Source organism: Zingiber officinale, chromosome 6B (assembly GCF_018446385.1).
Source record: "Zingiber officinale cultivar Zhangliang chromosome 6B, Zo_v1.1, whole genome shotgun sequence".
Taxonomy (NCBI): domain Eukaryota; kingdom Viridiplantae; phylum Streptophyta; class Magnoliopsida; order Zingiberales; family Zingiberaceae; genus Zingiber; species Zingiber officinale.
The window spans coordinates 74,437,046-74,463,815 of record NC_055996.1 but is presented as its reverse complement, the minus strand read 5'-3'; the positions used below and the strand labels follow the sequence as shown (position 1 = coordinate 74,463,815).

At 40.0% G+C, this 26,770-nt stretch overlaps 2 protein-coding genes across 2 annotated transcripts; both read right to left on the bottom strand.

The window, feature by feature from the left end:
- Positions 1-8,658: 8,658 nt before the first annotated feature.
- LOC121991119 (probable serine/threonine-protein kinase PBL21) lies at positions 8,659-14,216 on the bottom strand. The gene is made up of 10 exons (XM_042545143.1): positions 14,163-14,216; positions 11,517-11,678; positions 11,353-11,435; positions 11,094-11,122; positions 10,930-10,982; positions 10,517-10,650; positions 10,080-10,164; positions 9,806-9,855; positions 8,743-8,899; positions 8,659-8,694 (listed from the first exon to the last, which is right to left on the bottom strand). The coding sequence occupies exons 1-10, from the start codon at positions 14,214-14,216 to the stop codon at positions 8,659-8,661; spliced, it is 843 nt and encodes a 280-aa protein (XP_042401077.1).
- Positions 14,217-18,572: 4,356 nt separating this feature from the next.
- LOC121990292 (brassinosteroid-responsive RING protein 1-like) lies at positions 18,573-19,392 on the bottom strand. Its single transcript, XM_042544453.1, has one exon. It carries the CDS (start codon positions 19,239-19,241, stop codon positions 18,675-18,677), a length of 567 nt encoding a protein of 188 aa, XP_042400387.1. The 5' UTR covers positions 19,242-19,392; the 3' UTR covers positions 18,573-18,674.
- Positions 19,393-26,770: the final 7,378 nt, after the last annotated feature.

Below are 26,770 nucleotides of genomic sequence, written 5' to 3'. Positions count from 1 at the left end.
CTTAGCGGATGCCAGAGCATCTCCCACGGGAGGCTTACGAGGCGTGGGAGCTAATAAAAGCATCACGTTAAAATAAAAACTCTTATTTCTCTACTATTAAAAAAAAAACTTTAATCAACTAATTCTATATATTTTTTATTATATTTTATTTTATATATAAATAAATTTTAAATTCATAAATTATTGTTAAATAATATTAATAATTAAAAAATAAATTACATTACATCAAATAAAAATCTAAATAAAAAAATTTAATGATTTTTTAAATTTAAATTAAAAAATATTTTAATTAAAAAGAAAAGAAAGTAACCGCTTCTTCGGAGCTCCTCCCACTTTGGGAGGGAGGGAGCTCTCTCCGTCTCATTATTATGTTCATAATATTAGGAGTTTTACTGTAGATGCCTGAGTTTTTAACTATCTTTTTGTTTTAATGTATCAATGAATAATAAAAAACGAAGTTGAATATATTGGACTCGTTTCTTATGTTGTGGATATAATTATCATTATCAGATGAGTTTATTTGTAAATTGTATATATGAATACGATCTCAATATTTAAAGTGATCTAACTTATGTTTATTGGATTCGATTATTAGATATAGACCATGTATATGTAGAATTTTTAGTCCCCCATCTATTATCATATATATGCTGATAATAAATGTTCAGTATATATATGGACTTATAGTCTCACATCTATGATTATCTATGAGCTGATAATAGATGTGCACTATATAATGGGTTGGTCCCTAGAGGATTAGGATCTTTGAGACGTCTCTTCGTTCCCCATTGACGAAGAGGATTCGATGTCGTCAACCCTAACTCCTCCGGAAGGTCAACTTTCTTCTCCATCTTCTTCTTTCGCAGGATTGTTGGATCGACGAGTTCTACACGAAGAACAATAGCAATTTTGCTGAGCGGAAAGAATACGTGACCGTAGTCTTAGGCTGCATGAACTTAGACTATGCATTAAGGAATGATCATCTCGCACCTCTGACCAGTGCTAGCACTATAGAGCAGAGGGCTGAATTTCAGCTGTGGGAGAAATCAAATCACATATGTCTGAGTATCATGAAGCTTTCCATACCGACACCAATAAAGGGCTCAATAACTAAGGGAGGAGATGCTAGAAGTTTCTTGGACCAATTGACAGATCGATTCACCTCAAATGAAAAGGTCGAGACTTCCACACTTCTTACGAAGTTGGTAACCATGCAGTATACTAGAAAAGGAAACATAAGGGAGAGACTGAGGCTTGAGACACCTGAAAGTGCTCACCTAGCATCTAGATCTCAAGGTTCAAGCAAGAAGAGAAAGAGGATCAATAAAGGAAAAGGAAAGCAAACTACAGATTTTGGGAGTTTCAAAATTTTGTTAGTTCGGAAGTTAATTTAGTTATAGTACCCACTGACACTTGGTGGGTAGATATCGGTGCTACTATTCACATATGTATCACTATGCAAGGTTGTCTCAGGAGCCGATTTCCGCTTGATGGTGAAAGATATATCTATACAGGAAATGGAAAGAAGGCTAAAGTCGAGTCGATTGACATTTTTAGGCTTTGTTTATGAACTAATGTTTTTCTGGATTTAGAAAATACGTTTATTATACCTTCTTTTCGACGAAATTTAATTTTAATTTCTTGTTTGGACAAATGAGGTTATTCTTGTTCATTTAGAAATGGAATTTTTAGTATTTTCTTTAATTCAGTGTTGGTTGGCAATTGTTCCTTAGTTGATAAGCTTTATAAATTGAACACCTTTACTCCTACAGTTGACAACGTAATAATGCATAGTATAGGTATGAAATGTAAATTGACTGACAAGAATTCCTCCATGTTGTGGCATAGACATTTATGACATATATCTAAACAACACCTAGAAAGGTTAATGTCACATGGAATTCTCAATTCCCTTGACATGTCAAACTTTGATGTTTACATAGAGTGTATCAAGAGGAAGACTACTAACAAAAGGAATAAGGGGGCTAGCCGTTGTAGTCATATTTTGGAGCTAATACGTACGGATATTTGTGGACCATTCCCTAAGGCATCTTGGAATGGGCACATATTCTATTAGCTTCATAAATGACTATTCTAGATTTGACTATCTGTACCTTATTCATGAGAAATCACAATCTTTAGATATGTTCAAAATTTTCAATGCCGAAGTTGAATTTCAACTAGGTAAGAAAATTAAAGCTATCTGATCCGACCATGGAGGTGAATATTACGGTTGATATGATGGATCAGGTGAACAACGTCCAGGACCTTTTGTGAATTACCTTGCTGAGTGTGGAATTGCGCCTCAGTATACCATGCCTGGTACACCCAGTCAGAATGGTGTAGTTGAACATCGCAATCGAACCCTAAAAGACATGGTAAGAAGTATGATGACTTTCACTTCTCTACCAAAGTCCTTGTGGGGTGAAGCACTCAAGACTACAGTTTACCTACTCAATAGAGTACCTAGTAAGGCAATAACTAAAACCTCATTCGAGATGTGGACAGGTAAGAAGCCTAGCATTAGACACTTACACGTTTGGAGTTGTGTAGCTAAAGCTAGGTCTTACAAGCATAATGAAAGGAAACTGGACTCAAGAACGGTTAGCTGTAATTTTGTAAGATACTCTGAGAAGTCAAGAGGGTATAAATTTTATGATCCCTTTAGTAGATCCTTCTTCGAAACGGGAAATGTTAAGTTCATTGAGGACAGTGGGAGTAATAAAATCAGGGAAGTATCTTTTGAGGAAAACATTAACGATCCTCCTGTGGTTACTATTAGTGTGATCAGTAGAGGTATGATTACCATACCCACATTATGGGTATCACACATCCAGTGAGTGTAGTGAACCAAGATATTCCCACGACATCTCCAATGCAATTGGGAGAACCTGTCACTGAAATTGAAGTATTGTCTTATATTGATGAGCAAGTACCTCAACCACCTCAAACACAAGTGCCTTTAAGGCAATCCATAAGGGAATGGAGAACCATGAATTCTCGTGATTATGTTTATCTCCAAGAGCATGATTTTGACATAGGGTGGGAGAGTGATCCTACATCTTTCCAAGAAGTCAAACAATGCTCTAACCCTGAAAGGTGGATTAATGCCATGCAAGAAGAGTTGAAGTCTATAGCGGACAATGACATTTGGGAACTTGTCGAATTGTCTGAAGAAAGAAGTCTGTTGGTTGTAAATGGATATTTAAAACCAAGCGGGTTTCAAGGGGCAATGTCGAAAAGTATAAGGCTCATCTTGTTGTTAAGGGATTCACTCAGAAAGAAGACATTGATTATAAGGAGACTTTCTCCCCTGTGTCGACGAAAGACTCCCTTAGGGTAATCATGGCACTTGTAGCTCATTATGATTTAGAGCTACATCAAATGGACGTAAAAAACTGCATTCCTCAATGGAGACATAGAGGAGTCTATATATATGGTGCAACCAGAGAACTTTGAGTCTAAGGACTCAAAACACTTAGTATATAGATTGAAGAAGTCCATTTATGGTTTAAAGCAGACGTCCCGTCAGTGGTACTAGAAATTTGATCAAGTGGTTACCTCATTTGGATTTAAAGAGAACCCCGTTGATCAGTGCATATATGTCAAGTTCAGTGGGAGCAAGTTTGTTATACTTGTTTTGTATGTGGATGATATATTGCTTGTAAGAAATAATAAGGATCTGCTGCTTCAAACTAAGTCATTTCTATCTGGTAATTTTAAAATGAAAGATCTTGGTGAAGTATCCTTTGTTTTAGGCATATAGATCTATCGTGATCATTCAAGAGGTATTCTTGGACTTTCACAATAGGCCTATATTGAAAAGGTGCTTATAAGGTATGGTATGCAGAACTGTACACCCGGTGACACACCTATGTCAAGAGGTGACAAGTTCAGCTTGCAGCAGTGTTCACGGTTTAAACTTGAAATAAAGGAGATCGAGCAATTCCCATATGCGTCAGCAGTGGGAAGTCTCATGTATGTACAAGTTTGTACTCGATCAGATATAGCATTTATAGTAGGGATGTTAGACAGATATATTAGTAACCCAAGACTGTCACACTGGAAAGTGGTAAAGAGAGTGATGCGGTATTTGCAAAGAACTAAAGGATATATGCTCACGTATCCGATATCAGATCATCTGGAGGTGATTGGATATTCAGACTCTGATTTTACTGGATGCTTGGATAGCAGAAGATCTACTTCAGGCTATATTTTCATGATTGCTGGAGGGGCTATATCTTAGAAGAGCGTCAAGCATATGCTAGTAGCCACTTGGCCCACTTCTACTATGGAGGCAGAGTTGGTAGCATGTTATGAAGCATCCAATCACGAGATTTGGCTGCGAAACTTTATCACAACATTACAGATTATTGATGGTATTGATAGGCCACTAAGGATCTACTGTGATAATAAAGCCGCAGAACTTTATGCCAAGAATAACCATAGTTTGTCGAAGTCCAAGTACATCGACATCAAGTTTCTAGCGGTAAAAGAAAGAGTTCAGAGTTGCCAAATTATGGTAGAGCACATCAGCACAGATTCCATGTTGGTCGATCCACTCACCAAAGGCTCAGTGCCTAAGGTGTTTCATGCGCATGTTGTGGATATGGGAGTTCTTCTTATGGAAGGAGAATTCATCTAGTAGGAGTCTATATTTATTTTTATTGCTCTATGTTGATTAATAAAGACAAACATTTATTTTGATTATTGTACGTATTTAAAGTTCAAAACATTAATAGGAATTTATATGTTTGTTTGACACTCTGACTATGATATCATCATTTACTACTGCTGTTTAGCATTTGGTGTTTGTAAATATGATATAGATTCTTTTTGAAGTCATACAGTTTGGATCATGATTTGCTATTGCAGTTTAGAATAAAGTATTTTGCAAATATGATCTAACTTCTTTTGAGGTAATCTTAGGACCAATTGAAAATTGACATATACTGATCACATTTCATGTAATTTTCACTCTATATATCTACATCTTGATCTATGTCATTAATGACATTGGTATTGTGATTACTGTTGGGGCTTGTTACGATCATATACAGTAGTTATAACCTCTTTAGTCCTATATCAATGAAGTTAATGAACCAGATTGTTTACAGGGGTATCTTGTACCCATAAAATTTGATATCAACTAAAGTTTTACTTATATTCTACATACAACTCACATATAGCCCAAGTGAGAGATTGTTAGATATGATTATCTCTATCAAGTGGGCTTATTTGTAAGTTACATATGTGAATACGATCTGAACCCTTTAAAGTGATCTAACTTATGCTTATTGGGTTCAGTTATTGGATGTAGACCATGTATGTGTAGAACCTTTAGTCCCGTATCTATTATCATCTATATGTTGATAATAGATGTTCAGTATATATATGGACTTATAGTCCCACATCTATGATTATCTATGAGATAATAATAGATGTGCACTATATAATGGGTTGGTTCCCAGAGGATTAGGGTATCTTTGAGACGTCTCTTCATTCCCCATTGACGAAGAGGATTCGACGCCGTCAACCCTAACTCTTCCGGAAGGCCAATCTTCTTCTCCTCCTTCTTCTTCTTCCACAGGATTGTTGGATCGACGAGCTCTACACGAAGAACAATGATAATTCCGCTACATTCAGGTTCTTATAGTATTTACTTTCTTATGTCATGTTCTCGATGAAACGAAGATCCATGCTCATATGTTCTTGGGTTTTCCTATTCGAATTCTTATTTTTATTATCTAGAATTCATGCGGCTTAGGTTTTACAAGAACTATCATCTTAATCCCTCTTTGGTTTTTTTATGGGGCACAAAAAAAAAAGCTCTTGATGCCTAAGTGGCTTATCTGCTTCCTGCAGTGCATAGAAGAAACACATAAAACCAAAGATTGATCCTAATTTTTTTTGCACTAGATATCAACTTACTAATCTTAAATGACCATCTGATTCCATATCAGCTTTTTTGTGATCATGAGAAGCATTCGTAATGGATGTTAATCAATTTAACATTTTTAAATCAACAATCTATTAAATATCTTGTTACTGAATCATTATCTGAAAGCAACAATTTTTAATAAGTACTCAATGCTTTTGTAGTTGACATCAGTTATTCAATTCTTCGAATCAACTAATTCTTTGGGTGATTGGTCTGACTCTATAGAAGTCACTTTTTACTGGAGGAAAAAATCTCTTGCAAAATGTCACAGTTGATATTCGAATCTTAGATCTCTTGATTATCCATTTGAGAGTCTAACTATTACAACATTACTCAGGGACAATGAATACTCAATGTTGAGTCTACATTGTAGTAAAAGATAATTACACTCATTCCAGACACCCCTCACAGTCCGTATCATATTATGTAAAAGAAGATAAATTACATAATTAGCTTATAGCCGACGTCCATTAAATAGTCACTACAACAAAAACCTTCATAGACATCGGTTTTCCACCGGTGTCTATTTCATTTTCGACCGATGTCTATGAAGCCGATGTTAAAAGTCTGTCATTTTAGACATCGGGTTAAAACTGGTGTAGTATCACTTAACGACACTGGTCTTCGAATCGGTTATTAACCGGTGTAGTATCACTTAACGACACCGTTTCATCAACGGTGTAAAACCGATGTAATATTGTATGTTAATAACATCAGTTTTGGCAGCGGTAAATGACCGATGTAATATTAGTTAATAACACCGGTTTTGCAGCGGTGGAAGACCGATGTAATATGTATATTTTTTAACAGCACAAATTTGATTTCCGAAACAATGAAAAACCGACAATAACAAAAAAAAATACACAAATATTCATAAATTATACAAATATTCTTCATTCAATAATATCCATAAAATACACAAAGATTCACAAATTATATAAATAATCTTCTTACAACAATATCCATAAAATACCCAAACATTCTTTTTACATCAAAAGCTAGCTAATAGATATCAAAATCAAGGTAGAACATTCTTTTAACACATCAAGGTAGAACCGCACTTCAAATGTAATCTAGCATGCATTCAGCCCACTCGAACCGCACTTCATCAATTTCAACTCTGGAGTACTTGAGATTTGTAAACTGTAAAAACACATAAATCCACCATATGTCAAATAACTAAAACAAATGTGTACATGTATCAAATAAAAAATATAAGATCACAAGTGCTTGTCATAAACATGCTTACCAGCGTGTTGAAACCTATTCTGTGAATGGTGGCTTTGAATGAACTTCACGAGAAAGGCCAAAATTTGCTATCTTCACAAAGTCCTTGGTCACCAATAAGTTCTCTGCAAAGGTTATAATCTAGTTTAATAGAATGCTAACTTCACCAGAATAATTATAGGTGCATAAATCACATTTAACAGAATAAATGCTAATCCTAGATAACAACGTTGTAGGAATAGATCTGTTAAGAGCACACAAATGAATCTTTATAGGGATATTTGGTCAAAAGCGGAACTAAAGAGGTACACCTACCTCCCATGTCAATAAGTCACTTCCTCGAGTTGGATATGGCTTTTTCAAATCCAGCTCCATATAGAAGGTGTAGAGTTTGATATCTTGAAGCTGCAAATCCAATCAGAAGTAGGATTAGCGTGGTAAGCAAGACATTGAAAATCCCATTAATAGACACATATTGGTCATGAGAACCCTGGTTCTTGTCATTGAAATAAGGTGGGGTAGTTGTCATGCCTCCCAAACTTGAATTAAAAGGATATGGGAGAAGACCCCTAAATCCTTCATTTATCCATTGAACTTCCTTAATGTACGAAGGCATAAAAAATGAAGAAGGATAACGATGCCATTCACTTCCAATGCAAAGCATAGTCTCTGTGCATAAAGGCAAGCATTCCATCAAATTTAAAACTATAATCTAATCAAACAATATGCGTAATCAACCAGACTTTCAAAACAAAAATTGTGAATAAAGAAAAAATTTGATCACCTTGAGCATCAATTATGTAGAATTATTTTTCAGTTTTGTTTCCTTTTATTCTAAACACTATTAAAGGTACATAAGAACGCTGAAAAAGTAATGATGATCCTTCGAAAAGAGTAGGTAGAGATGTTGCATCTTAAAACTTGATATTGAATTTACTACAAACAGGATATTCTAGTTCAAAATAAAAAAAATTTACCATTTCAAATAACATCGTGATGGCCCAAGTGTTTATATATTTCCAAAGGCACGAATCACTCATTAAGTATAGAGAACGTACGACTATGGGATGCACACAATATAAGGCCAAGAAAAATGGGTCTTAGTCCCTTAGCAATCTGTGTAGATAGACAAGAAGAAATCAAACATAGTATAGTTACTTGCTTAAACAATGAACCATATTAAGAAAGGGAGAACATACCATCACAATCAATGAGTCTTCCACTGCATACTTATTGCGAAAAAGATCCGAGAAACTATCAATAATAGCAATTGCTACAATGCAAATAAGTGGATATATTGGATAGATAAATATGTGACACAGTAAAAGATCTAGGAAACTATCAATGAAAGCCGTTGTTGCGATGCCGATAAGTGGATATATATTGGATAGAGAAATCTATGACACAACAAATTAGCCTAGCATAAGACCTAAATTAAGATGTGCATTTATGATTTGCTTACATATCTTGATGAAGATACGTATGCAATGTTAGACAAGATAGTAACTATCATATACAACTACGGACTGAAGAACAAAGTTTGTCAATATGATCCTTCACAATCTATCACTCACCTGGAAAGTAAGTTGACCATTCGCATCACGGCTAGTGCCACATTTCACATTAATAAATTTAACAAAATCATCCAACTCCCGTTCAGCCTCATAATCTTCACCAGCTTTGTTTTCCTTGGGAAAAAACTTCAAGGTAGGATAACCACTAACTCCATACCTGAAATGCAGAAGGCATCCCGCTTAACAAACTAATTTCAGAATGACAAAGTTGAAAATTCTGATCCTCCCACATAGGAAATGACTAAATAGTCTTTAGTATAGTGAATTTTTAGATGGAATCATTCATATCAAACCAAATTATTACTAACACCCTATCATAGTAAGGATGATATACCAAAAAAAATGACTGAAGAGGACTTCATCATGATAATTTGAGAAATAATAATGATTAAGCACAAAATATAGTAGGTCATAATGCACATTTTTCACACAATTTTCATGTCAGATGAATGTTGGATAAGGTTGGAAGCATTTTAGCATTACACTTCTTCTCAAACATCAATGAATTCAAATATTAAATTTGTAGAAAACAAGAATTGTGAGTGAATCTGATCCTCCTCTCAATCAGATGTTGATTCTGCATTTAAGGTATCAACTGACATCACACTACCACAATTCCCCAAATCTAAATCTAGTACATAGGTGATTAGAAATACAGAACTCTCAGTTTGACAACTATTTAGCAATATGTAAGTTTCAAAATACATATAATTCAATAAATGATACCTACTTTCAACTTACTCTAAATTAACATCATATAATATTTCTCCAAAAATCTAAATAGGTAGCAGAACTAATGAAGCATTCAAGGTACACAATTGACTAAATCCACATCAATGAATCAGGTTAGATCTAGTAATCTCATAATTAAAAACATGGCAAATATGACCTTAGGCTAATCTAGGTCTTAAGCCCTGTCTCAACAAAAATACTCACAGGAGCAAGATGCTTGCAGTGGCCACACCTGTTTGAAGATAAGAAACTTAGTCGTCTACAGTGGATAAGGAAAAGTATCTAATGCTACAATGGAGAGAAAAAAAAGAACCTCAGCAAATACACTAACCATGGATCATAGAATTCAACAAGAACATCTTTATTTACATCAAGAACAATCTAATCAAATGTCTAGAGTAGTCAATACTACTACATTAGAAGGGATAGTTGCTAGTAGTGTGCTACATTTAGACTCAATCACTACATGGCAGTATAGCACACTAGTAGCGTGCTACATTTAGACTCAAAATGATCAGAAAAGATAAAACCAAAAAAGGAATCTGAGCATGTCCTATTCAGTAAAAGAGATGATGCTTCTTGGCCTGATTTAGAACGATGCTAACCTTCCCAATCAAAACAGATTTAGCCTTTTTAAAGCTCGATCCAAGCTTTTCATATTCAGGGGCAAGCTTCTTGTAGTGTCCACACCTGCGACAAAATGGTATTAGAAGGGTTAAAATTATGCAATTAAAATACACACACATGGAGATCCTTTGCTTTAAACTGGATACTTAATGGAGTCTACATTCATCTTCTATAGTCTTGGCAAACAATCAGTTATGAGAATCGACCATATATAGTGCATTTCAAGTGTATCTTCTAAAGAGAAATACAAGTCGCGGTTTCAATTTCGACACAAGAAGAAACAATGGTGAAGAGCAAATAAGAATTTCAACATCAAAGGCACAGAAGTAGGTTTCGATTTCCAAACTATAAGCTAAGATAAATAGGCGTTTTGTCGTCGACATGCCCAAGTTTAGGCGCAAGTCCAAAATCAAACAGCTTGGGGTTGAAGTTTTCATCCAACAACATGTTTGCCGCCTTCATATCCCTGTAAATTACGAGAGGGTTTGCAACATCATGCAAGTACGTGAGCCCCTTTGCATATTCCATTTTTTGATTGGTCAGTTCACACTTCAATTTTAGGTTTTAGGTTTTAGGTTAGGCATAAGAAAAGGTGGGGCAAGGACGAAATTCTTAGAGAATAAGACAATAATCAAATTAGTTTTTTCTATGGGCAGGAGAATCAAAAGCCACATAAATCACACACAGAGATACCAACTTCATACATCGAAACCTAAAATTTGTACTAGGTAAAATGTTTTCCATGGAAAAAGGAAATGCAGGAAAGACCAAAATCTTGAACCTACTTTTGCCTCCTACAAACACTAGTTCATGTTGTCACAAACTTACAATCCCTGCAGCAAATGGCTTTCTAAGATGAATAGTATTGACCTCTAAACTATCTAAAACAAGACAAATTAAAGATGAACACTACCTCAAAATAAGGAGTCCAACTTATAAAACATAATATATCGAGCATTGTGCAGCTCCATTATTCACACGCAAAAACAAACCTTTTTCTTGAGAACACGATGCAAAGTGCCTTAAAAGTGAATATTGAAACAATAATTACTCAAATTCCAGCCACAAATGATGAGAAACTAATACAGATGAAGATGGTTATTCACCAATGCAGCGTAAGTGCAATTTTAACCTAAAACACCAAAAGACAGATCTCGGCAGAATGGAAATTCATGCGACGGAAAAAATTTAAACAAAAAGGGAAAATAACGAATTAAATAGATTCCAAGGAGAAGAAGAAAAAGCAACTACCTCTTTGAGAAGGGGCCCTCTAAGGTCACAGTGATCTTGCTCCCCTGATAACCATCCTGCTTAAGCTGCTTGATGGCCACAATCTGGTTTCCGAGTTCCGGTGTTCAGACGAAGCCGCAAGATGGCAGAAGCAAGGATGAGGGGAGAAGGAGTGAGCAACTTGCCTGGTCTGAATCGAGTCGCCCTTTGAAGACTCTCCCGAAGCCGCCTTCTCCGATTAGATTCGACTCCCTAAAGTTGTGAGTGGGCGCGGCGAGATCTCTGAAGGTGAATTTTCTCACGGATTTGTTCCTCTCGCCACCGTCGGATGGAGCCAGCTTCTCATTCTATAGCGCAAAGGAAAAAAAACGTGTTTTGAAGAGAGATCGAATTGCGCCGACCAAAAGAAGAGATTTTAGGGTTTAGAGATGGCGGCCACCAGGAGGATCGGTGGTGAAATGCCAACGGGGGCGGGAACGACCGCTGTCTTCGATTCTACACCTCGCTTCTTTCCGGCGAGGGCTGAGACAGGGAAAACAGCTTAAGTGAGTAAAGGCTCCTCTTCTCAACCTAAGGGTGAAGTTGGAGGGATGCGGTGTGGTTGGACAGAGAAGTAAGGGCATCGTGTCTTGATCTTGATCGGGAGAGGAAGGGGCGTCGATCTAGGAAGGAGAAGAGGGAGATGAGGTTGAGAGAGATGGTCGGAGGTTTAGGTTTAGGCTTAGGCGAGAGAGATGGTCGCGCGGAGGAAGGGGCGCGATATAGATTTAGGTTTGGAGGGAACTTCACAATGTTGCAAATTTTAGCTGTGGGAATATTAAAATATTTTATTTTGGTTCTTTAACACCGGATTTTAAAAACCGCAGTTAAAATCGGTGTCTATTAACGAAAAAAAGGGCGCTCATAGATATCGCCTAAAAAACCGATGTCTATGAGCTAAAATCTGCGCTCATAGACATCGGTTTTTAGAAAAACCGGTGTAAAATACTCAAAGACATCGGTTTTTGCTTAAAACCATTGTTGTTCCACTGATGTCTATGAGGGTTTTTGTTGTAGTGAGTTAGGGATGAGAGAATTTTTTTTCCTGAAAATATGTATATGATGTGGTGATAGAGGGGGCCCCACTAAGTGCGGGTCAAATGATAGAGGTAGCAGCCAACATGGAGGTCAAAGTCAAAGAGGTCAACAGCAAAGGACCGGACGTTGAGGGGCCAAGCGGATCTCTTCTGCAGTGGCCGATCGGACATGTATTGTCCAACCGGCAAAGTGGAGGTCAAAATCAAGGAGGTCAACGACAAAGGGGCAAATACTGAGGGGCCAAGCAGATCTCTCTCGCAGTGGCCGATCGGGCATGTGTTGCCCGACTGGTAAAGGGTCAGTCCAAGTGAAGCACTTGTTTAGCCAAGATCATCAGATGATCATCACAAAATAAAAGAGCGTGCGTCTGACCGGAGCGTTAGTCCGATCAGGCAGAAACAAACTATAGAGACCTATTGCCAGGCGGAAGAGCAACTAAGTTTGACCGAGCAGAGGAGTACTCAGCCAAGCGACTATCCCACTCGGCCGAGTAGATGGATCATTGACGCATCCCTTTGGGGAGATAGCGTCGTTGATACAAGATATGATAACGGGCGGATCGTATGATGAAAGCTTCTACTATCTTGTCAGGGATATGCATGCCCTATTAAGGTATGGTGTCAGAGACACTTTCCTGATATGCCCTTTCATAGGACAAATTGGAGAATGTGCTCACGATCAACTGGAGTGTTAAAATATATATATTTATTTGTTTATAGCTTTTTAGGGTAATTTGGACCTTTTCTCTTTTTATTAGGGTTTAGAGTTTCTTAACTTAACTATATAAAGATTGATATTCTGTACTTCTGAGAATGAATTTTGGATTCAATAATATGACTATCTTTTTCCTTTTCTTAATTTCTACATGGTATCAGAGTCATTCTCCTTCTCTTATCTAATTTTTTTTTGCCGCCTCCTGTTATTGATTTCTGTTGTCGCTGCCATCTCCTACTATTGATGTTGATTTTGGCACCGACATCCTTTTCTGCCGATTTCAGCGTCGACGCCTTGTGATGCCGATTTGGGTGCAGATATTTTTTTCTACCGATTTCGGTGCCAACGCCCTATGTTGTCAATTCGGCACCGATGCTCATTTTTGCTGATTTCGGCACCGACGCCTTGTGCTGCCGATTTCTACGCCAACATTCTTTTCTACCTTGGATTCTTCGTGTGATTATGGATCATCCTCACACTAGTTTTTATGGATCATACAGATGTGTGTCATTACAGTTTAGTTATTCTGAGCATTATTCGTTCTGTCATCATGCTTGGTCGTACAGATGCTTCATGAAAATCTAATCCGTATTTGTTAGAACAGTTTCAACAGTTCCTTGCTTCATAGCTCTCTGTCATGTCTGCTTCCTCTTATATAGGTTTGTCATCGTCTGGTATTTCAGGTATATCTTCATCCTTGTGAATTTTAGACTCTGGTGCCTCCCATCATATGTCATCTAATTTATCATTTTTTATTTATTTTTCTCCTAGTTCATCTATATCTATTGTGACTATTGATGGTACTCCTATGTTATTAGTAGGTGTTGGTTCAATTGTTACATCTTGTTTATCTCTTACTAAAGTTTATTATATTCTGAGTCTTATTTTAAAACTTATTTCTGTTAGTCAATTATGTGAGTTTGGATACCTAGTCTCTTTTTCTTCATCTAATTATTATGTTCAGGACTCACAATCTCATAGGCTGATTAGGACAAGCCATAGACAAGGAGGACTCTATGTTTTAGATTAACTCAAATTACCAAAAGTTGTATCTTCGAGTGTGGATTTATTGTATTTTCATCTGAGTCATTCATCTTCTGATTTTTATTTGTGGCACTCTCGCTTCGATCATGTTTCAATGTCTCGTTTGTAGTTTTTAGTTTCTACAGGAGCATTAGGACATTTAAAAAGTTATGATATTTATGATTATAGTGGTTATAAACTGGCTAAATTTTTTGCCTTACCATTTTCTAAAAGTCTTTCTTTTTTCCTTTGCTCCATTTGATCTTATCCATTCTGATGTGTGGGGACCCTTTCCTATTCCTACAAAAGGGGGGGGGTCAATGTATTATGTTTCATTTATTGATGATTGCACTCGTTACTTTTCGGTCTATCTTATGAAACATAGGTCTGATTATCTTACAGTTTTCAACAACTTTAGAGCTCTTGTGAAAACTCAACATTCTAGTTTCGTAAAGTGTTTTCATTGTGATTTAGGGGGTGAATGCACTTCAAATCAATTTTCACATTTACTTGCTTCTGATGATATTATTCATCAAACCTCGTGTACAGATACTTTTGAACAAAATAGCGTGGTTGAACGGAAACATAGACATCTTGTTGAAACATCTTATTCATTTTTATTATCTGCCAATGTTTCTAGTGCCTTTTGGGGGGGGGGGGGGGGGGGAGAAATCCTTACTGCTGCTCATGTCATTAATAGAATTCCAACCTCACACAATTCAGGTTTGTCACATTTTGAAAAATTATATGGGTATGCTCCTGCCTATTCCTCTTTGCGTGTTTTTGGTTGTACTTGCTTTGTCCTTCGTCCACATGTAGAGCATAATAAATTAACCTCTTGGTCTGCTCTTTATGTCTTTATAGGTTATGGTATTAGTCAAAAAGGATATCGTTGCTTTGATCCCGTTAGTCAAAAATTGTATGTCTCTCGTTATGTTATGTTTCTTGAGCATATTCCATTCTTTTCTATTCCAGTTAGTTCGCATAATATGACAAAGTCAGATATGCTTTGCATTGATCCTTTCAATACCGATACCGAGGAAGATTCACCCACAGATCCTACTGGTGGCTCAACTGAATCTGGTACTTTGGTTCCCGAGATATCCGCTCCACATGTTCCTCCTTCTGCCACTACCCAATTATCTCCTGAGGTTGTGGATGATCCTTCTCTCCACCTTCATCAATCCACTCATGTTCGTAAGTCTACTAAACTACCAGATTTTACTTACTCTTGTTATTCTCGTTCTTTTGCTTCATTTGTTGTATCTATTCATTGTCTTTCTGAGCCTGAATCCTATAGAGAAGCTGTTTATAACCCACTTTAGCAGAGTGCTATAGCTGAGGAACTAACTGTTTTGCATCAGACTCATACATGGAATTTGGTACCGTTACCACCAGGAAAACACACTATTGGTTCTCGTTGGGTATTTAAGATCAATACAAAATCTGATGAATCTATTGAACGGTACAAAGCTTATCTTGTTGCTAAAGGTTATTATCAGGAGTATGACATGGATTATGAGAAAACATTTTCTCCCATTGTAAAAATGACGACTGTTCGTACTCTGATTGCTGTTACTTCTATTTGTCGATGGAGAATATCTCAGACGAATGTCAAGAATGCATTTCTAAATGGTGATCTTCATGAAGAAGTTTATATGTCACCTCCTCTTGGTATTTCACACCAACCTGGTGAAGTTTTTAGACTTTGTAAAGCACTTTATGGTCTCAAACAACCACCTCATTCTTGGTTTGAGAAGTTTTCTACAGTGATTACTTCACTTGGTTTTCATCCTAGTAACCATGATTCAACATTGTTTGTTAGATGTACGAGTGCAGACATATTCTTTTATCATTATATGGTGATGATATGATTACTACTGGTGATGATTATGATGGAATTGCTTCTTTGAAGTCTGAGTTGCCTCATTATTTTACTATGAAAGACTTGGGTTCACTACTCTACTTTCTAGGCATTGAGGTCACTTATTCCCCAAAAGGTTATCTTTTATCCTAGTCAAAGTATATATCTGAATTGTTTGAGCGTGATCGTCTTACTGATAATAGAGTCATTGATACTCCTATTGAGACTAATGCTCGATATTCTCCATCTGATTGCTCACGTTTAGCCGATCCTAATTTGTACAGAACTATTGTTGGAATCTTGGTTTATCTTATTGTGACTCGTCCAAATATTGCGTATGTTGTTTATGTGATTAGTCAATTTATCGTTACACCAACTACAGTTCATTGAGCTGCTATTCTTCGTATTCTCAGGTATCTTCGGGGCACTCAATTTCAAAGTCTTTTATTTCCTTCTACTTCATCTTTGGAGCTGCGTGCATACTCTGATGCTGATTGGGATGGTGATCCTACGGATCACAAATCTACTACTGGTTTCTGCATTTTTCTTGGTGATTCTCTCATTTCTTGGAAGAGTAAGAAACAAGATGTTATTTCTAGATCTTCCACAGAAGCTGAGTATCGTGCTATGGCCTCAACTACTTGTGAGATAGTTTGGTTGCATTGATTACTTGCGGATATGGATATCTCTCTTCATCAACCTATTCCGTTATATTGTGATAATCAGAGTACTATTCAAATTACGCGCAATTTAATTTTTCATGAGCGGATGAAACATATTGAAATTGATTGCCATATTACTCGTCATCATCTTCAGATTGGCATCATCACATTACCTTTTGTTTCTTCAAATCTACAGATTGCAGATATGTTTACCAAGACACATTCTGCTTCACACTTTCATTTCTTGTCTGACAAACTCTCAATACTTCTAGCTGTGACATCGTGAATTTAAGGGGGGATGTTAAAATATATATATTTATTTGTTTATAACTTTTTAGAGCAATTTGAACTTTTTCTCATTTTTATTAGGGGTTAGAATTTGTTAACTTACCTATATAAAGATTTATATTTTGTACTTTTGAGAATGAATTTTGAATTCAATAATATGACTATCGTTTTCCTTTTCTTAATTTCTACATGGAGAACATGCCCACGTCTCGAGAGAACTGTGTACGTCACACGCCAGGGCACTATATAAAGGGGGTCCATGCACCAACAGAGGTACGCATTATTTACTATTTACGTCTGTGTCTACTGTTGCTTCATCTTTTTTTTTTTTCTTTTCGGTGGCTGAATTGAGCATCTGAAGACCAACACCGATGACCCCTTTCCTGACTCGGAGTTGACGTTTCTTGTATTACAAAACAGAATGGAAGTTACATTTAGTCAACGTAACAGTTATATCTCTAATTTTTCATCTGTATAATTTTCAGACCGAATCAGTATCTATCTTTCATCTTATAATCAATTGATTAGAGGAGACCTCAATGTTGAGTCTACAGGATGTACAGCAAATAGATAATCATGTTCGATTAGTCAGTTAGTGTTTTCCTTTATATGTGCAAGGTTTTAATGTTGCTTTCAAATAGGCATGCCTCTGCTCTTCATTAGTCGACGCCTAACTTATCCGACCTCTATTTGATTCCGATATACAAGCTATTTAATTAATCTAAGGCTAAATGATGGTTCCATTTATTTTGTAAGGGAGCAGAATATTTTTATTCTAATATTGTTTTTGAAGCAACTTTGCTTATTACAATTAAAATTATTTAAATTTTTATTAAAAATATTCAGCCAAAATTAATTTTAATTAAATTTAAATAGTGTTTATTAATATTAAAATATTTTTTTATTATGATTATTTAATACTTTTGAGAATGTTAAAATTATTTTGATTAAAGTTGCCCTTTTATTTTATGTTTTTTTTATGAGATTATTGTTTTTTATTTTGATTAATTTAGATATATTCAATTCTTATAATCCGATTAATCTTAAAGAATTCTATCTCACGTCTATAAGATATTGTATAAGATACTGGGATAAATCAAAAGTACAAATCGGTCATAGCGAATGGTCATGATAAAATTTTCAAACTAATATTTTTTTTGGATGAATTTGAACTCTAATTACATAGAGTCCCTTAGGATATAAATTTATCGTGTTGAACGGAAAGAGAGTAGTTAAGAGAATCAATCACATGGCTCGTGGGCCTAACCACTTAGCTTGTTATCCCTTAATTTCGTTGTCGTTGTCATTACTTTAGCTTGTTATTTTGTTTCATACTCAAAGCAACAAAAAAAATAAAAATAATAATAATAAATTTCAGATAATGCGACTGGAACAATTATTCAATCTCACAGAATAAACTGTAAGTATAATGCGGTTGGAACAATTTCTCGTTTTGGAGTAAGATAATTCATAAATATTATTTTTCTAATTATTTACAACAAATATGGAGAATTATAAAGTCCCAATTCCTTTTTTTAAGGGAGAAAAAACAAAAAAAGTTGTTTCTTCGATTCGATTACAGGTCTGGAACAATTTCTCGTTTTAGAGTAAGATAATTCATAAATATTATTTTTCTAATTATTTAAAACAAATATGGAGAATTATAAAGTCCCAATTTTTTTTAAGGGGAAAAAAAAGTTGTTTCTTCGATTCGATTACAGGTCAGGAACTGGCCGGAGAAGCCTCAGACTCGGCGGCGCTGCCGAAGCAATCTGGAGAGGAGCGAGGTCTTCGAGGTAAAGTTCCCACAGCCCGGCGTCGATCCACATTTGCTCCTCCACCATCGCCTCCTCCGGAAGCAGCAGAGCCCGACAGAGCGGGCACGTCTGCGGTCCGTGCTCCAGCCACCGGTCAAGGCACACGCGATGGAACACATGGCGACAGCTTTTCAGCCGCCGGACTTCCGCCTCCGCCTCGAACTCGCACAGACACACCACGCAGCCGCTCCCTCCTCCACCTTCCTCCTCGAACTCCCCCAGCTCGCCGTACCGCACAGCCGGGAGGGCCTCCTGGATCCTCTCCGCCGACGGCTGGAATTGGCGGATCAGGGCGGCCGTATTGGTTTCGAGGAAGGGGATATCGTCGACGTCAAGGAGGTCGCCGAGGCCGACGGCGTCGAAGGCGCGGAGGAGGAGCCGCCGTAGGTGGCCAAGAAGTAGGACCACGCGGAGGAGAGATCTCGGCAGAAGAAGCAGGTCGGTGTATCCGACCGGAAATCCCATGCTCAGGCACTACTCTGGCGACCCCAAAATTTGATTTTTATGCTTCTCTAGCGCAGAGAAATCACAAGAGCATAAATTTGGCGCCTTTCTCCTCTCCTCGAACTCAAGAACAAGGAGGCCGTAGGAAGTCCTCTCTGCCTCTGCATCCCCGCTCATGCCAATTTATACTGCATAAAAGAGACGACCGCAAGAACAGGGGAGATAATTATGCTGTCTTATCGCTTGTGTTAATAAAAAATTAACGGCGATTTATCAACAACGTACGTGAATATGTGTTTTTCCAAACACATAGTTTTATAAATATCTAAATAATATGATGCCTCTTAAAAAAAAAAAAAAAAAAAGTAAGAAATAATACGATGATCCCATACGGAAGCTGAGTCGGATGAAAACGGGCCTTGTTGTACAGAAAGTTGACGGAGAGTCGTTGAAGCGTTGGATCTACCGGATACCCCCTGAAAGGTTCGCACGGGCGGCCGACGGAGAGAGATGACCAGGACGATGACGCTATCGCTCTGCACACACTCAGACGAGTCCCTCAGTCGTTAGAGACCAAAAATCAGGGAAAAAGTCCCCGGGTCAGGCCCTCCGACGCTCAAGTCAGATACTTTTTTCCAGAAATCGCAGAGAAAGGACGAAAAGTAAAAGACTAGTGAGAAATGACGAGTGAGCGTACCTGCATAAGGGACAAGACATCCCTTTTTATACTGCTACGGAAGTTTCTGGTTCTGACGGGTGTCAGGGAATGTCGGCTGTCAGGCTTTGTCTGGTGGTGGTTGACACGTGTCTCTTCTTAATAGGCTGGCGGTAAAACCAAAGGTGTATTGAGTCCCAACTGTTAGCATATTCCCTTATACTGATTATTCTCTAACAAGTGGTTACGATTCCTTGGCTTGCTTGTCCTGTAGTGTCTGGACGACGAGTATGTATTTCGAGACCTGTACCCCGACCTGCTTCTATATGCTTGATATCCTTGGCTGGTATGTCTCGACCCGCACGCTAGGTCCGTGTTTCGACCCGTTGTTTACTGTATACCTGATATCCATGGCTTGTATGTCCCGACCTGCACGCTAGGTTTACACCCAGACATGCTGTTTACTGTATACTTGATATTCATGGCTTGTATGTCCTGACCCGCACGCTAGGTCTACGCCCAGACCTACTGTTTATTGTATACTTGATAACCATGGCTTGTATGTCCCGACCTGCACGCTAGGTCTACGCCCAGACCTGCTGTTTACTGTAGATATCCATGGCTTGCATGTCCCGACTTGCACGCTAGGTCTATGCCCATACCTGCTGCTTACTGTATACTTGACATCCATGGCTTGTATGTCCCGACCTGCATGCTAGGTCTACGCCCAGACCTGCTGTTTACTATATACTTGATATCCATGGCTTGTATGTCCCGACATGCACACTAGGTCTACGCCCAGACCTGCTGCTTACTGTATACTTGACATCCATGACTTGTATGTCCCGACCTGCATGCTAGGTCTACGCCCAGACCTGCTGTTTACTGTATACTTGATATCCATGACTTGTATGTCCCGACTTGCACGCTAGGTCTACGCCCAGACCTGCTGTTTATTGTTTTACTACTATCCATGGCTTGTATGTCCTGACCTGTAAACCAGGTCTGTACCCAGACTTGCATGTATACCTGTGATCCTTGGCTTGGATGTCCCGACCTGCACGCCAAGTCTGTTCGTTGGGTTTATTTTACGCTAGGATCCTTCTTTCCTTTACCCTTAATTAACTTGTAGTCTCAGTCCTCAGCTATATCGGGCCCGCGGGTCTGGTTATTACCTACTATCAGGGTTGGTCCTTGTCCTACTTATAATCCCCTCCTTTGACCGCCCCTTCAGCTGAGACTTTGACTCTAGCCACGTAAGCTTGACTTCTGACCTACCTGATTTCCATGTCAGCTTGACTCTTGACCGACCACGAAGGCTTGACTTCTGACCTTCCTGACTTCCAGGTCAGCTTGACTCTTGACCGACCACGAAGACTTGACTTCTGACCTTCCTGACTTCCAGGTCAGCTTGACTCTTGACCGGCCACGAAGGCTTGACTTCTGACCTTCCTGACTTCCAGGTCAGCTTGACTCTTGACCGGCCATGAAGGCTTGACTTCTGACCTTCCTGACCTCCAGGTCAGCTTGACTTTTGACCCTCTCGTGGTCTTGACTCATAACCACATCATCTTACCGACCCTACAAACATGCACGGTATCACAAGCCTCCCCCTCAAGTCTAGTCGAAGAAGGCTCTAGTCCGACTGACTAGACCCCAATTCTTGTGTTAATTGCCCTGGTTCCCGCTCCCTTTGCCGCCCTGTCTTCTTTCTTTCTTCTGTAGAATTTATTGTCATCCTAGGAAAGGGACGATCTCCTTCTATGCTTATGTTGACTCCTCAACTTCTGAGCGCACTTTCCTTCTATAAATGTTACACTGTTTTCCAAGTGCCGCCTCGAGCTTCGAGGAAATCCCTTCACCTTCTTCTTCCTTATAAAAAGTTCATGTCTCCTTGCAACAACACCCATATCTATATCCCTTCTATTTCCTTGTGATCCTTTTCTAGCCTATGGAGCCCGCTGAGCTATCTTCCCTACGTCACCAGTTAGCCCTTAAGGAAAAAACTCTGCATGATATGACCCTGAGCAGAGATCTGCAAACCTCCCTCCGTCGGGAAATGGAGGAGCTCTGGCAAGCGGCCAAATACCGAACTCGGGCAGAGGTAGCCCTCAAGATGAAAGCTCAAGCAGATTTCCAGAGTTAAATCCATCATATCCTGTATTTGAAGCTAAAGCACGAGGATGAACTGGCTCTGCTGAAAGAAGAGAGCCGGCTAAAGGATGAGACCATCTATCACTTGAGGCACAGTCTTGAAAGTGTCCAGGAAGAGCTGCTCCGAGCACAGACCCATTTGGGAGACACAGGCCTAGCTTCTGTATTGGGCAGCAATTAAAACCTTTGAAAAATGTACCTCCGATTTTAATGAAACAAAACCTGTCCTCTGCATTCTACTCTTGTTGTAGTTATTCCCTATATTGCTCATGTATCATCTCGTTTCTATAAAACTCCTGCATTTCTTTAATATTTCTAGCAAAACATAGCAAAAATATTAAAGACAATCTGCTTACCCCCTTTTCATCTCACCTCATAACCTATGATCCTTTAGTCGCCGCGAATGAGACGTTTGAGACGTATATGTGACTTGTGAATAAGCCTGCAAAATTTCACGTTTAGCTAGAACCCTTGCAATATGACTTACTAACTAGTTCGGCGTGATAACTTGGCATGCTGCATTTTGTGTCCACGGATATACGGGATATTGACCGAGAAAATCATTGCACCGACCGCGAAGGTCGTTGGACGTGAGAGCCTTGCTCACTTATAACTCGCGCTGGGGCGAGAGTCTGAGACAATCGACCTGATAGGTCGTTGGGCGTGAGAGCCTTGCTCACTTATAACTCGCACTGGGCGAGAGTCTGGGACAGCCGACCTGATAGGTCGTTGGGCGTGAGAGCCTTGCTCACTTATTGAGCAAGAGCATCATTGGACCGACCAGGAAGGTCGTTGGGCGTGAGAGTCTTGCTCACTTATAACTCGCACTGGGGCGAGAGTCTGGGACAGCCGACCGGGAAGGTCGTTGGGCGTGAGAGCCTTGCTCACTTATAACTCGCACTGGGGCGAGAGTCTGGGACAGCCGACCGGGAAGGTCGTTGGGCGTGAGAGCCTTGCTCACTTATAACTCGCACTGGGACGAGAGTCTGGGACAGCCGACCGGGAAGGTCGTTGGGCGTGAGAGCCTTGCTCACTTATAACTCGCACTGGGGTGAGAGTCTGGGACAGCCGACCGAGAAGGTCGTTGGGCGTGAGAGCCTTGCTCACTTATAACTCGCACTGGGGCGAGAGTTTGGGACAGTCGACCGGGAAGGTAATTTCCAGACCAGGATAGATGTTGCTGACCTGGAGGTAATTTCCCGACCAGGATATATGTTGCTGACCTGGAGGTCATTTCCCGACCAGGTATTATGTGAAGCTCACTTGAAGAGATTGCTCCGATTTTGTCTGCAGGCAAAAAAGATAGTATAAAAGGTATTGTGAGGATAAAGAGATTTAAAATATTACTCAACCCCCAGGAAAAGGAGGTTTTGTGGACTTGTGACGTTTGAACTTCTTTCCTGCCTATTTTCTTCGCCGTTTCCCGAGAAAATCGCGTAGTAAAAGTTATCGTACTCCCGCCTCATCTCATGATTTCCTTATCACGTCCATCATTAATACTTTTCTTAGGGGATCGACACCTGTCCCATGCTTTTATTGCTTATGCAGTATGACGCCGCCGACGCCACTCCTTTTTGTACACGGTTTCCCAAAAGACCATGTCCCTCGGCGATCGAACGGCCCTAGGCGCTTCACCCCAAAAGATACTCGACGTCTCTTTTCGATATTCCCTAGGGGAACTCCCTTTATAAACCCTAAAGGCAGTCCGTAGTCATTGCCTTGCGCGTTTTGACTTCCTTCTTCTTCCTGTTGTTTCGACTTCTCTGGCGTCTTCACTCTTCCCCTTCTAGGCTCTTCCCGCCCTCTTCTCCCTCTCGACTGATCTCTTCTACAACCTTCTTTACCTTGACAATGGTTGACGGTAAGACCACTCTTTGGTATTCGTGCTTCATTTCGGATATAGACGATCACGACCTATCTGCGATTCGCTTGGACCTGCGACTTAGCGACGATTACGAACTCAGAGTTCCTACGCCCCATGAACACCCTGCCAACCCTCCAGAAGGCTTCATAACCGTTTTCAGAGACCAGATTTTAGGAGGTCTCCGTTTTCCCATCTATCCTTTCATTTCCTCCCTGAGCGAATATTTTGGCATCTACATATCTCAATTTTCTCCCAACTTCTTTAGAGCAGTTTGTGGCACTGTCATTCTTTGTCGCGTATACCAACTTCCCCTGACAGTTCAGCTCTTTCACCATTTCTATTCTTTCAAACGCTCCGAGCCAGGAGTGTTTATGGTACAAGCTAGGCCTAGCTATAAGTTTTTCTCAGACATGCCCTCTTCCAACAAGGGGTGGAAATCCTGTTTCTTCTTTGTTAGATTCCCCGAGCCGCTGGTCGGGCTGACCAAGTGGATCTCGGACATCCCTCCCAACCTTCCTGTGCACCAACACCAGCTTTCCTACAACGCCGCTTCAGAAAAACTCCAAGGCGTGAGCGTTAGCTTGTCTATATTACTGTTGGAAGACTTTCTGTATTTATTCGGGCTCAGTCCTGCTTGGGTGGACATAGGGGCTCCATTTGGTAAAGCCCCGTTTTCCTCTCTGCTACTCTTCGCTAACTGAGGTATGTTTCTTTCTTATTGCAGAGGCTGCCATGCTCTGCGCGTACTCCTCAGATGTAAAACGCCAATCTGTCCCCTATTTGAGAGCTTTAAGTGCGGAGCTTACTAAGGGTTTGGCAGCTTCTTCTCAGTATAGCCCTTCTGCCTCACGGTCTGCTCCTGCTTCACAACCTGTCCCCCTGGCACAGATTCAGGAGGAAACTTCCTCAGCCCCCCCTCTGAGTGTGGCCCCTGTAGAGGACCCGACCTTGGTGGTAGAAGACCTGGCTACTGTAGAGCAGGTCGACGAAGAGCGGGCTGCCTCTCCTCCGCCAGCCCAACGTCTAAAGCTCCAACGCAAAAGGAAAAGAGTTATTCCGGCAACTCCGGCATCACCCCCACCTCCTTCTGGTCGTCGCTCCATTGCTATTCCCCATTCTCCGAAAGCCAGGGCTGTTACTCCTGACCGAGAGATTGATTTGGGACCGGAGGTTCCCGTTATGTCGCCCCAGATATCTGCCCCGAACCCCGGTCTGACTATAACATCCGATCAAACCTCTTTTCCTGCTAAAACCTCTTCTCCCAGGCAGCTACCCCTTCCTTTAACGGACTAGCCCGGGAGTTCTGCAACTCAGTCTGCCTCCCTTCCGTTAGCTGCTCCCGCCTCTACTTCTAGGTTACGAAGGAAAATTTGCAAGAAGTATTCGTTTACTGACTCTTGGTGCCTTCCTTCTTCCACAGAGTCAGGCGCCGCTGAAGGAACTGCAGAAGAGGCTCCTCCTCCGGTTGCCCTGGTTGAATTAGAGGGTGATTTAGCAGCTTCCTGGCGCTCAGGCAATCCGAAGTTTTGGAAGAATCCCCCGATGATGGGTCTAGATCAAGCGACTTGCCAGATGGTTTCTGTAAGTCTTCTTATCTTTATTCTCCTCTGCTGAAATCTTTTATAAGTTTTCTTCTCATTTCTAACGCAGGCCTGCTCCGCCAACTTAAGTGTCATTCAGTACACCTCCCGCTTACAAAGGGAGAATGACGTATTAAAGGCTTGTCTTGAGGAGTTAGAGTTGCCACTAACTCCCCGCGATCCCCTCAACCCGACTCCTGGAGACCTAGCGCATTATCTTCGATTGATTGGGGAGTCTGCAGAGTCTGCCCGCAACATTTCTCATGTGGCCTTTGACAAGATAAAGACTTTGGAAGCAGCTCTGCAGACAAGCGAGTCCAAATTGACTTCTGAAGTAGAGAGGCGTCGCTCTCTAGCGGAGGAACTGGATGCTTAGGACGCCCAACTGACGAGTCTGTAGGAAACCCGAGAGGCCCTTCAAAAGACTTTAACTGATGTCCAGGGTCAATTAGCCTCCAGTTCAGACCGAGAGGAGTCCCTTCGCAACCAGTGGGAGGCCAGCCAAGCGACCATTAAATCAATGCAGGCCGACCTTCTGAAAGCTCAAGAAAATATTTCTCAGGGTCAACAAAATTTGACTTTGGCCCGAGCTGATATAGAAAAGGCCCAAGCTGATACGGAGAAGGTCAGGGCAGAGTTGACTGAGTACCAGGCGGGAGAAGTGGGTCGTCTACGAGCGTACAGGCGAGCATACGTCTCCTCCCCCTGCTTCTTGAGGAAGATAGGGGATTTGATGAATTTCATGCTTTGTTGTGGTGCGGGTGGCGGAGCTCGACAAATGTTCGAGCAAAATCTACTTCTCGCTGCCCCCTCAGAGGGCTTCTTAGATACCGATCGCCTGATGAGAGAGATTTCAGACGGGTCGTTTCCCACCTTCAAGGACGATGATGACTTTTTCCTCCTTCCTGAGCCTCCGGCCGATTCTATGTCTTGCCCCCCTGAGCCTCCTATTGGCCCTGTTGACGATAATCCCGACCCAGCTAACAATAATCCCTAAGATGACAATATATATTGCCCTTTTTAATGTAAAACTGTAGCTGACCAACTCTCTTTCAACTTATTTGCTGATTTATCTTCACTTTAGCATGTTTATCCTTCTCATGATACCACTTGACCGCGGGCTCTCGCTTGTCTCTTAGCATATTAATCTTCTGACAGTAGGTTTGCTCTATTGTTGGTAGTCTTGTATATTTCCCTCCTGAAACACCCCAAGGCCTTGTGAATGTGTAATTTGGCCACCTATTTTAGTCCTCATTTATCCCCGGTCGGGGATCCTTCTATTGCCCCGACCTGCTTT

Bases quoted from the DNA above. Each gene is read 5' to 3' on its own strand.
- LOC121991119 (XM_042545143.1), bottom strand. From the start codon at position 14,216: ATGAATGACTCAGATGAAAATACAATAAATCCACACTCGAAGATACAA. The intron at 11,123-11,352 runs GTAGTTGCTTTT...TTCACTTTTAAG, and splicing joins GAGGGCCCCTTCTCAAAGAG to GCACTTTGCATCGTGTTCTC. The intron at 10,165-10,516 runs GTTTGATTTTGG...ATTTTGTCGCAG, and splicing joins GAAAACTTCAACCCCAAGCT to GTGTGGACACTACAAGAAGC.
- LOC121990292 (XM_042544453.1), bottom strand. From the start codon at position 19,241: ATGGGATTTCCGGTCGGATACACCGACCTGCTTCTTCTGCCGAGATCT.